The following is a 12,119-nucleotide window of genomic DNA, read 5'->3' as shown; positions in this document are numbered from 1 at the left end:
TCTATACCTCACCAGCATTACATGAAGGTATGTGTTTCCTCACATGGTCTCCACAAAGACATTATCAAAGTTTTGGATCCTTATCTATCTGAAAGTTAAATATAACATCTAGGGAAATTTTTGTGTCTTTTTATTATGATTGAAATAAAACATCTTTTATTTTTTTAAATTTTATTTTCTTAAAAGAGAGAGAGAGAAAGAGAGAGAGAGAGAGGAAGGGAGACGAGAAACATCAACTCATAGTTGTGGCAATTTAGTTGTTCATTGATTGCTTCTCTTACAAGCCTTGACTAGGGGGCTCCAGCTGAGCTGGTGACCCCGTGTTTGACCAATGACCTTGGACTCAAGCCAATGACCTTGGGCTTCAAGTCAGTGACTGTTGGGCTCAAGCCAGTGACCATGGGATCATTTCAATGATCCCATGCTTAAGTTGCTGACCTTGCACTCAAGCTGGTGAGCTTGCACTCAAGCTGGCAACCTTGGGGTTTTGAACCTGGGACCTCAGCATCCCAAATTGACACTCTATCCACTGCACCACCACTGGTGTGACTCTGGTTCGGTTTTTAGAGTAATGGAAGCCTCATAGAATTATTTAAGTGTTGTTTCCTTCCATCCTATTTTTTGGTGGCCCTTACAAAGCATTTGTGTTACTTCTTCTTTAAATGGTTAGTAAAATTCAGGTATAGACTTTTCTTTGGTAAGGTTCCAGTTATGAACTCATTTCCTTACTTATGATAGATCTGTTCAAACTTTCTAGTTCTTCATTAGTTACTTTTGTAGTTTGTGGGCCTGTAGGAATTTGTCCTTTACATTCATAATATATAAATTTATGTTGAATAGTTTCTCTTATAGTTTTGTTCATAGTTTCTCTTATAATCCTTAGTAATGTCAGACTATATACATATATACCATTATTATGAATACCAAATATCTGTATTATTATAGTATTTATAAAGATGGCAAAACTTGGTACATGTATAATATTACAGATACTATTTAGTATATAGTATAATAATACATATAAAATATATCTATATATACATAAAAATGGTATTATAGCAACAACTGCTGTCACAATTACTAACCTAACTCCTGTATGTAACTCTCACAACTCATAGAACTGTCCCTGGAGGTGAATCAGCAAGGACACAGGAATGTGACCTTGAGTGTTAATCAGGCAAAGATGCTGCTGACCTGGGATCCGGAGCAGGAATCTGGTGACTCAGGTAATGACTGAGATGGGGAGAAGATTGCGGAGGCTTCACAGTGGGACAAGATGATCACGGATGTGACAAATGGAGAACTAAATATTAAAGGGTAGTATGGGCTCTTGTGGGTCAAAGGAGAGAGTCCATTCAAGAAGGAAGGGGGCCTTTTGGGCACCCTGAAATGTCAGCCTTGGCCTTGTCCTGCAGGCCCTTCTGTGGTGGGCCTTGTCTCCTCTCCAGGGATGGGCAAGTTGCTGGCTGAGGCCCCATTGGTCCTGGACACTGAGGAACAGGCAGTTCAGCATGTGACACGCAAGGATTTGATTCAGAAAGTCTCCTCTATCCTGCTCTCAAATGTCATCTCTGCCTTTGTGAGCAATAATAACACCCAGAACCTCAGCTCCCCAGTCACCTTTGTCTTCAAGCATGTGAGTCCTGGTGGGATGGGGCAGGGAGTATGGAAGAGGTCTGAGTCCTGGGCCCAGCCTTGGGGTTCAGGGGGCTCCCCCATGGGTGCATTATCTCTCCAGAAAAGCCCTTCACAAACTAGATTTGGATCAGCATTTCTGAGCACCAGAACCACCAGCTCACACCTTACCCTTTTCCTACAGTCAGTAACCCCCGGGCCAAGGCAGAAGGTGTTCTGTGTCTTCTGGGAGCATGGCCAGAATGGAAGTGGTCACTGGGCCACCAAAGGCTGCAGAACGGTGGACACCAGAGACAGCAGCACCACCTGCCGATGCACCCACCTCAGCAGCCTTGCCGTCCTCATGGCCCACTACAATGTGCAGGTGAGAGCGCTGAGAAGGGACTTTGTCTAATGTCTACCGCTGTAACAAATTCCTGTGCATGTAGCACCTTAAAAAACATAAATTTATTATCTTGCACTTTCTTTGGATCAACAAACCCATGGTGCAGCTGGGTTGTCTGGTGAGGGTCTCACAAGTCTTACGAGCCTCTCATCTGAGGATTGCTGTCCTTCTCTGAGCTACCTGGTTGCCGGTTGACTTCAGTCTCTTGTGGTTGTAGGACAGAGGGGCTACCCACATTCCTTATGTGGTCCTGTCCTAGGCCTGCCCACAATGTATCTACGCTCTTATCTGGAGGCCAGCAGGAGATCGCTCTCACATCAAAATTTTCTGCGGTTTCTTTAAGAGCTCACTTGAGTAGGTAAGGCCTACTCAGGATTAAATTCCTCTCCTAAACTCAACTGATGCAAGGCTTGAATTCCATCTGCAGAATTCCTTCACTGCAGCACCTAGGCAGGCATGTAATGGAAAGCCTGGAAGAAGGTGTGGATATGATTGCCCAGTTAGAATTCTACTCACCATGGGGGTTAAAACAGGGATTCTCAGGGGCTAAGAAAAGGAAGATTTGGTGATGGCAGAGGTCAGAGGGGGCTGGGGAGCGGTAAGTACAGGTGGGTCAGGAGCCATGTTTGCTCCTTCCCCAGCCAGGTGAGCTGTTACTCTTCTCTGGTTCATCAAACCAGAGACTCACTCAGCTGACCTCACGTGAGGAGTGTTTCCTGTGAGCACCCACATGAAAATAAGATTGGAAAGGATTATAGCCAATGGTCAGAGCCCTAAGAGTTGGACAACACTTCAAGGTCACATTTTTCCTGCCACATCACTAGTAACACAATATTCATGCTTTTATTTACATATAGTACTGTATTTATTGAAGACATAAAATATTTGTGTTTCAAATTCAAACAGAATAAGAAAAACATTAATGATTCCATGTCTGACCCCTAACCCCAAACACCCAATGCCTCTTGCTTCAGACAACCAAAGTTGTTAGTTTCTCCTGCAGTTTTTTTGGATATTTTATAATAATAATGCATGCATTTGTTTTTTGTCCTTCTCTTTTCACTCACATAGTGGCATTTTTTCATTATTGTGCATTTTGTGTTTTTATTTATAACAAAAGAGATTATTCTATTTCAGTCTGCAAGGAGATACTTCATTATTTTTATTGCCATTGCATTTTATTGTGTGAAAGTTCTCCTATATATATCCCCTGTATATTGTTTCTTCTTAGTGGGTGTTTTGTTTCATGATCATTTCCTAATACAAGTAAAGTTGTGGCAATAAACATACGCTTCATTATTCTCCTGTTTGAGTATCTAGTTAGGATGCATACAGGGTCAAAGTTATAATTGTATAATTCATAATTGATAATTCCATATTTTAGCACATATAGGCCACACGAGTCTACACCTCACCAGCATTACATGAAGGTATGTGCTTCCTCACATGGTCACCACAAAGACATTATCAAAGTTTTGGATCCTTATCTATCTGAAAGTTAAATATAACATCTAGGGAAATTTTTGTGTCTTTTTATTATGATTGAAATAAAACATCTTTCATTTTTTTAAATTTTATTTTCTTAAAAGAGTGAGAGAGAGAAGGAGAGAGAGAGAGGAAGGGAGACGAGAAACATCAACTCATAGTTGTGGCAATTTAGTTGTTCATTGATTGCTTCTCATACAAGCCTTGACTGGGGGGCTCCAGCCGAGCCGGTGACCCCTTGCTCAAGCCAGAAACCTTGGGCTCAAACCAGCAACCATGGGGTCATGTTGATGATTCCACACTCAAGTTGGTGAGCCTGTACTTAAGCCAGCGACCTCAGGGTTTTACCATGGATCGACATGCTATCCGTTGCACCACCACCTGGCTGTGAATAAAATATCTTATTTTAAGAGCTATTTGTTTTTCTGTCTCTGGAAACAGGTGGTTCACATCTTGGTCTGTTTTCTACTGTCCTGTGACATATTTATTACCGATGTGGGAGCTCTTTGTGTGGCAGAAGAATTAGTTTTATCTTATTTCATCAAAGATTCTCAAATGCATCCCAATCACCTGGAGGGTTTGCTATTTATTTGTAGACATTGGTTTAAAAAATAATTTCTCTCTTATAGATTTGTTGCAACAATAAAAGTAGTGTAAATAACACCATATTGCTCTTTATCCAGATGCACCAACTTTGAAGAATTTACCTCCATTTTCTTTATCATTTTTATATTTCTGCTCTCTCTCCCTCCCTGTCTCTATCTCCCCTACTTACACTAAAATGAAATTGTTGGGTTTTTATTTCATTCTCCCTGTGGATTTAAAATAATTTGCAAAACTATGCAGGAAAAATGATTTTAATTTTTAGAAAAGGAGGAAGTATGAATTTAAAACTACTACCATTTCCAGAGCATAATACCTTTTCTTCTTTAACCAAAGATTTGGTTCTAAATCTGTAAAAAGCAGGTGATGGAGGAATGAGGTGAGTGAGTCGGAGTGGGAAGCTGATGTCTGCATGTTGGGTCCCCAGGTACAGACTCCATCATTCAGCATCAGGTAGTGGAGATGGTGGATAGTGCTCAATATGGAGCTTCTGTGCCTCAGTGGGCCTCACAGTGTGACCTACAAGCTCAGTCATGCCCAGGAGTGTAAAGAAATATAAACATGACTTATAGGACTTGGTCTTGAGTAAGATCACTCTATCCCTCAATTCTTTTGGGGTTTGATTTAATCAGTACAGACCCCAGAAAATTCTAACATTACCTATAAACATCATAAATTTATGTGACTTCTCAGTTACTGATTTTGTTAAACTGAAGAAAAACTGAAAATGTTAGAAGGGTCACTATTTCATCCCAGGAAAGTGTGACTGATATCTCCTCTTTGCTGGGTCCCAGGAGGAGGATCCTGCCCTGGTTGTGATCACCTACATGGGGCTGAGCCTCTCCCTGCTGTGCCTCCTCCTGGCGGCCCTCACCTTCCTGCTGTGCAAAGCCATCCAGAACACCAGCACCTCCCTCCACCTGCACCTCTCAGTCTGCCTCTTCCTAGCCCACCTGCTCTTCCTCACAGCCATCGACAGAACTGAGCACAAGGTACTGACACTGTCCCAAAGGATCCCTGACCTCTCCAGGGATGCAGAATTCATAGGGCCAGGCTGCATTGGACACCTTAATAAAATGTCCTTTTTTGGGGTGAAGGTTAGAGAAATGAGTAGCAAATTTCACATCAACTGAACCAACTAGAAGACACACCCTCTTTTGACAACTCCTTCATATGCATCAGAGTTCTCCTTAGTCACAAAGTGTAGGAGAGGTCCTGGTGCCATGCTTCACCCTGACAATCCCACCCAGTGACTCTTGCTTCTCCCCAGGTGCTGTGTGCCATCATTGCGGGTGCCTTACACTATCTCTACCTGGCCTCCTTCACCTGGATGCTGCTGGAGGGCCTGAACCTCTTTCTCACTGCACGCAACCTGACTGTGGTCAACTATTCCAGTGTGAACAAGCTCATAAAGAAGTTCATGCTCCCTGTGGGCTACGGAGTCCCAGCTGTGATTGTGGCCATTTCTGCAGCATCCAGACCTTGCCTGTATGGAACACCTACCCGGTAAATAGAGTTCTTACTGTTCTTATCTTCTCCACATGACCACGGCCATTGTAACACCGCATTTTCATTATGCCTGATTATCATAATAGAAACAATAAGCAATTGTTTTTAGGGCATCTGTTTGGTGGTTATTTATCACAATAAAAGGGAATGTCTTTAAATCTCTGTCTTTGAAATAGCAATGATGTAATCAACAGAAGTCTTTAGGGTGTCATATAAACAATTTAACATACTTCTCAATTTTTTTGATTAATTTTAATGGGGTGACATTGGTAAATCAGGGTTCATATGTTCAGAGAAAACATCTCTAGGTTATTTTGACATTTGATTATGCTGCATTTCCATCGCCCAAAGTCCAATGTCTTCCGTCAACTTCTAACTGATTTTCTTCGTGCCCCTCCCCTCCCCCAACCCCCTCCCTCTCTACCCCCCACCCTGTAATCCCCAAACTCTTGTCCATATCTCTGAGTCTCATTTTTATGTCTCAGCTATGTATGGAATGATATAGTTCTTAGTTTTTTCTGATTTACTTATTTTACTCAGTATAATGTTATCAAGGTCCATCCATGTTGTTGTAAATGATCCGATGTCACCATTTCTTATGACTGAGTAGTATTCCATAGTATATATGTACCAAAGCTTTTTAATCCACTCATCCTCTGACGGACACTTGGTTGTTTCCAGATCTTCACTATTGTGAACAATGCTGCCATAAACATGGGGGTGCATTTCTTCTTTTCAAACAGAGCTATGGTGTTCTTGGGATATATTCCTAACAGTGGTATAGCTGGGTCAAAAGGCAGTTCGATTTTTAATTTCTTGAGGAATCTCCATGCTGTTTTCCACAGTGGCTGCACCAGTCTGCATTCCCACCAGCAGTGCAGGAGGGTTCTCTTTTCTCCACATCCTCGCCAGCACTTATTCTCTGTTGTTTGTTGATGAGCACCATTCTGACTGGTGTCAGGTGATATCTCATTGTGGTTTTAATTTGCACTTCTCTAATGATTAATGATGTTGAGCATTTTTTCATATGCCTATTGGCCATTTGTATGTCCTCCTTGGAGAAGTGTCTATTCATTTCTTTTGCTCATTTTTGGATTGGATTGTTTGTCTTCCTGGTATTAAGTTTTGCAAGTTCTTTATAAATTTTGGTTATTAACCCTTATCAGATGCATTGTCAAATATATTCTCTCATTGTGTAGTTTGTCTTTTTATTCTGTTCTTATTGTCTTTAGCAGTGCAGAAGCTTTTTAGTTTGATAAAGTCCCATTTGTTTATCCTGTCTTTTATTTCACTTCCCTGTGGAGACAAATCGGCAAATATATTGCTGCAAGAGATGTCAGAGAGCTTACAGCCTATGTTTTCTTCTAAGATGCTTATGGTTTTACGGCTTACATTTAACTCTTTTATCCATTTTGCATTTATTTTTATGAATGGTGTAAGTTGATGGTCTAGTTTCATGTTTTTGCAGGTAGCTGTCCAATTTTCCCAATACCATTTGTTGAAGAGGCTGTCTTTACTCCAATGTATGCTCTTTCCTCCTTTGTCAAATATCAGTTGTCCATAAAAGTGTGGGTTTATTCTGGGTTCTCTGTTCTGTTCCATTGATCTACAATATATGCCTGTTTTTATGCCAGTACCAGGCTGTTTTGAGTACAATGGCCTTATAATATAACTTGATATCCGGAAGTGTGATACCTCCCGCTCTATTCTTCCTTTTCAAGATTGCTGAGGCTATTCGTGTTCTCTTTTGGTTCCATATAAAATTTTGGAATATGTCTTCTATATCTTTGAAGTAAGTCATTGGTATTTTAATCGGTATTGCATTGAATTTATAAATTGCTTTGGGTAATATAGACATTTTAATGATGTTTATTCTTCCGAACCATGAGCATGGTATATGCCTCCACTTGTTTGTATCTTCCCTGATTTCTTTTATCAATGTTTTATAATTTTCTGAGTACAAGTCTTTAATCTCCCTGGTTAAATTTATTCCTAGGTACTTTATTTTTTTGGTTGCAATGGTAAAGTGGATTGATTCCTTAATTTCTCTTTCTGCCAGTTTATTGTTAGTGTATAAAAATGCCTCTGATTTCTGAGTATTAATTTCATATCCTGCCACCTTGCTGAATTCATTTATCAGGTCTAGTAGTTTTTTGACTGCGACTTTAGGGTTTTTTATATACAATATCATATCATCTGCAAATAATGATAGTTTTACTTCTTCTTTTCCAATTGGATGCCTTTTATTTCTTTTTCTTGTCTGATTACTATGGCTAGGACTTCCAGAACTATGTTGAATAAGAGTGGTGAAAGGGGGCACCCCTGCCTTGTTCCTGATCTTAAGGGGATTGCTTTTAATTTTGCCCATTGAGTATGATGTTGGCTGTGGGTTTGTCATAGATGGCCTTTATCATGTTGAGGTATGTGCCATGTATTCCCACTTTGCTGAGAATTTTGATCATGAATGGGTGCTGGATTTCATCAAATGCTTTTTCTACATCTATTGAAATTATCATGTGGTTTTTCTCCTTTCTTTTGTTTATGTGATGAATCACATTGATTGATTTGTGAATATTGTACCAGCCTTGCCTCCCAAGAATAAATCCCATTTGATCATGGTGTATAATTTTTTTCATATATTGCTGGATCCGATTTGCTAATATTTTGTTGAGGATTTTAGCATCTAAATTCATCAGAAATATTGGCCTATAATTTTCTTTTTTTGTGTTGTCTTTGCCTGGTTTTGGAATCAGAATTATGCTTGCCTCATAAAAGGAGCTTGGAAGTCTTCTTTCTTCTTGAAATTTTTGAAATAGCTCAAGAAGGATAGGAGTTAGTTCTTCTTTGAATATTTGGTAGAATTCACTTGTGAAGCTTCAGGCCCAGGACTTTTCTTTTTTGGGAGTTTTTTTTTTATAACTGTTTCAATCTCATTTGTTGTAATTGGTCTGTTTAGGTTTTCTGATTCTTCCAGATTAATTTTTGGAGGATTATATGTTTCAAGGAATTTGTCTATTTCATCTAGGTTGTCTAGTTTTTGGCATACAGTTCTTCATAGTATTTTCTTACAATATTTTGTATTTCTGTTGTGTCAGTTGTTATTTCTCCACTCACGTTTCTAATTTTATTTATTTGGGTCCTCTCTTCTTTTCCTAGTGAGTCTGGTTAAAGGTTCATCGATCTTGTTTACCTTTTCAAAGAACCAGGTCCTGATTTCATTGATCCTCTGTATTGTTTCTTTAGCCTCTATGTCATTTATTTCTCCTCTGATCTTTATTATTTCCTTTATTCTATTAGCTCTGGGCTTTACTTGCTCTTCTTTTTCTAGTTCTTTTAGATGTAGCATCAAGTTTTTTATTTGAGCTTTTTCTAGCTTCTTAAAGTATGCTTGTAATGCTATGAACTTTCCTGTCAGGACTGCTTTTGCTCTGTCCTATAAATTTTGAGTTGAGGTATGCTCATTATTGTTCGTTTGTCAAAATTTTTTATTTCTTCTTTGATCTCATTGTTTACCCATTCTTTATTTAATAACATTCTATTTAGTTTCCAAGTGTTTGAGTATTTTTCAGTTTTTCTCTTGTGGTTGATTTCTAGTTTCATGCTATTGTGATCGAAGAAAGTGTTCGATATGATTTCAATCTTCTTATGTTAGTTGAGACCGCTTTGGTGCCCTAACATGTGGTCTATCCTAGAGAATGTACCATGAGCACTTGAAAAGAATGTGTATTCTGCTCTTTTAGGGTGAAAGGTTCTGAAGATATCTATTAAATTGAGTTGATCTAGTATGTTCTTTAAGTCTGCTGTTTCTTTAATTTTCTTTCTTGAGCATCTATCTAGTGATGTTAGTGGGGTATTGAAATCACCTACTATTATAGTATTGGTGTTGATCTCGCCCTTTATGTCCTTCAAAATCTGCTTTAGATATTTAAATGCTCCTATATTAGTTTCATAGATATTTATAACGGTTATATCTTCCTGTTGGATTGCTCACTTTATCATTATGTAGTGACGTTCTTTATCTCTAACTATAGTCTTTGTTTTAAAGTCTATTTTGTCTGATATAAGTATTGCTACCCCAGGTTTTTTTTCATTTCCATTTGTGTGAAATATTTTTTTCCATCCTTTTATCTTCATTCTGTGTGCATCTTTTGTTTTAAGGTATGACTCTTGTAGACAGCATATGTATGGGTCCTGTTTTCTTATCCATGCAGCTACCCTATGTCTTTTGATCAGATCATTTAATCCATTTACATTTAAGGTTATTATTGATATGTAATTGTTTAGTGCATTTTATTCTTTAAAACTGTATTCTTCTTTTGCTATATTCTTTTTCTCCTTTGATCTGTTTACAACAGACCCCTTAGCATTTCTTCCAGCCTTGGTTTGGTTGAAGTGAATTTCTTGAGTTTTTTTTTGTTTGGAAAGTTTTTTATTTGTCTTTCAATTTTAAATGATAACCTTGCTGGATATAGTAGTCTTGGCTGTAGGCTCTTGTTCTGCATTACTTTGAATATTTCTTGCCATTCTCTTCTGGCCTCAAGTGTTTCTGTTGAGAAGTCAGAAGTCATCCTTATGGGGGCTCCTTTGTAGGTGATAGTCTTTTTTTTCTCTAGCAGCTTTTAATATTTTTTCTTAATCACTTAGCTTTGGTATTTTAATTATGATGTGTCTTGGTGTTGATTTCTTTGAGTTTCTCTTTAATGGAGTTCTCTGTGCTTCTTGAACATATGAGATGTTTTCCTGCCTTAAGTGTTGGAAGTTTTCAGCTATGATATGCTTGAACAAAGTCTCTGTCCTTTGTTCTTTCTCTTCTTCTTCAGGAACCTCTATGATGCAGATGTTATTTCCCTTCATGTTGTCACAGAGCTCTCTTAGAGTTTCCTCAGACTTTTTGAGTCTCTTTTCTTTTTTCTGCTCTGCTTCTGTGCCTTTATTTATTATGTCCTCTAACTCGCTGATTCGATTCTCTACTTCATCCATCCTGTTTTTAATTCCTTCCATTGTGTTCTTCATTTCTGATATTGTATTTGTCATTTCTAACTGATTCTTTTTTATTATTTCAATGTCCTTTTTTATATTTGCTATCTCTTATTTAGGTGTTCATAATGACCATCTATTGTTGTTCTAATATCTTTGAGCATCCTAACAATCGTTATTTTAAACTCTGCATTTGATAATTTGGTTATATCTGATTCATTTAGGTCCTTTTCTGGGGATTTCTCTTGATTCATTTGTGTTGCATTTCTTTGCCTTCTCATTTTCTCTGTGTAAATGAAGATTTTGGCCACTGGAGTCCACTGGGTGTGGCCTCTGTTCCCTAGGTATGGTCTGTTTGCAAGCCCGCCACCCCCTCTATGGTTGCTTCCTAGGGCGTTTGGGTATGGGCATTGCTGGTACCTGCCCACTGGGGCTGTTGCTTTGGTTTCTGCCTCTCCTTCATGGGAGTGGCTGTGATCACGTGCTTGGGTATACAAGCCTTGGTGGCCTTGGCCTTTCCCCTGCCCCCATGAGTGGCGTTATACTTGGCGCTGAGGACAGTGGTGAGCACCTTTTCTCAGCTGTGGGTCTCTGCCTCTTTCTGGGTTTTTGCCCTTACAGGAGGAGCCTGCTCATGGGTCGGCTGCAAGCCTTGGCTCCATAGGCCTGGCAGGACTGCGTGCCCATGTTCAGTAGTGGGACTCCACCTCTTCTAGACTTTTGGCTCCATGCCTGAGGCTCCCAGGTCAAGCCACAAGCCTGTGGGCAGGCCTATTTTTCAATTTTGTATTTGGAAAAGTAAAACTTATTTATATAATCTAAAGAACAGATTGCATCATAGTGAAGATCTACCAGGTGCTTAATCTGTGCTGGGCACTTCTCTAACCATTCATGTATTAGTTAACATAGTTCACCCTCACCATGATACATTGAAGTAGGCACTGTGATTTTACAGGAAAGTCACCTGAGGCACAAATAACTTAAACAAATGCGTGAAGGTACACAGATCAGAAGAAGCAGAGCTGAGATTCAAATCTGAGAAGTCAAGCTCCAGAGCTTCATACTTATTTTCAGCTTTTAGTACTAAGTTTAATGTTGTTACATCTGTTTTGAAATATATTTTACGTACCATAAAATTCACCACTTTAAAGGCGTTTTCACAATAATCACAGCGTTTGCAGCAGACACCACAATGAAATTTCACAACATTTTCAACTCCTGAAAGGGAACCTCAGACACAATATTACACAGTCTCCATTCCTGCTACCCACTCCTCTGCCCCAAGCCTTGACACCCACTAATCTACATTTGTCTTCACAGATCTGCCAATGCTGGGAATTTCCCATAAATGAAATCATACATGCTGTGTTTTGTGACTAGGTTATTTTTAAATTTTTATTTATTTTTATTTAGACAATTAAATTTAACAGGGTGACATTGGTCAACTAGAGCAGTGGTCCTCAACCCCTGGGTCACGGACCTGTACCGGTCCTTTGGGCCATTTGGTACCGGTCCACAGAGAAAG

At 39.2% G+C, this 12,119-nt stretch overlaps 2 protein-coding genes across 4 annotated transcripts in view; both read left to right on the top strand.

Annotated features, from left to right (window-relative positions):
• Window positions 1-12,119, top strand: part of LOC136379451 (adhesion G protein-coupled receptor E2-like) — a 345,285-nt gene that overhangs the window by 42,683 nt on the left and 290,483 nt on the right. The gene's annotated exons all lie outside the window — the stretch shown is intronic.
• The window catches only part of LOC136379584 (adhesion G protein-coupled receptor E2-like), a 43,145-nt gene that overhangs the window by 18,250 nt on the left and 12,776 nt on the right, over window positions 1-12,119 (top strand). For 2 of the 3 annotated variants that reach the window (XM_066346980.1, XM_066346959.1), the window contains 5 exons: window positions 1,119-1,226; window positions 1,416-1,636; window positions 1,820-1,999; window positions 4,903-5,100; window positions 5,379-5,614. In XM_066346980.1, coding sequence (XP_066203077.1) covers window positions 1,119-1,226; window positions 1,416-1,636; window positions 1,820-1,999; window positions 4,903-5,100; window positions 5,379-5,614 — 943 coding nt within the window. The remainder of the gene's footprint in view (window positions 1-1,118; window positions 1,227-1,415; window positions 1,637-1,819; window positions 2,000-4,902; window positions 5,101-5,378; window positions 5,615-12,119) is intronic. The other variant, XM_066346969.1, reaches the window with a different exon arrangement.

The sequence above is a fragment of the Saccopteryx leptura genome, chromosome 1, assembly GCF_036850995.1.
Source record: "Saccopteryx leptura isolate mSacLep1 chromosome 1, mSacLep1_pri_phased_curated, whole genome shotgun sequence".
NCBI classification, from domain to species: Eukaryota; Metazoa; Chordata; class Mammalia; order Chiroptera; family Emballonuridae; genus Saccopteryx; species Saccopteryx leptura.
The sequence above is the reverse complement of the archived record's forward strand: the minus strand, read 5'-3'. Positions and strand labels throughout refer to the sequence as shown.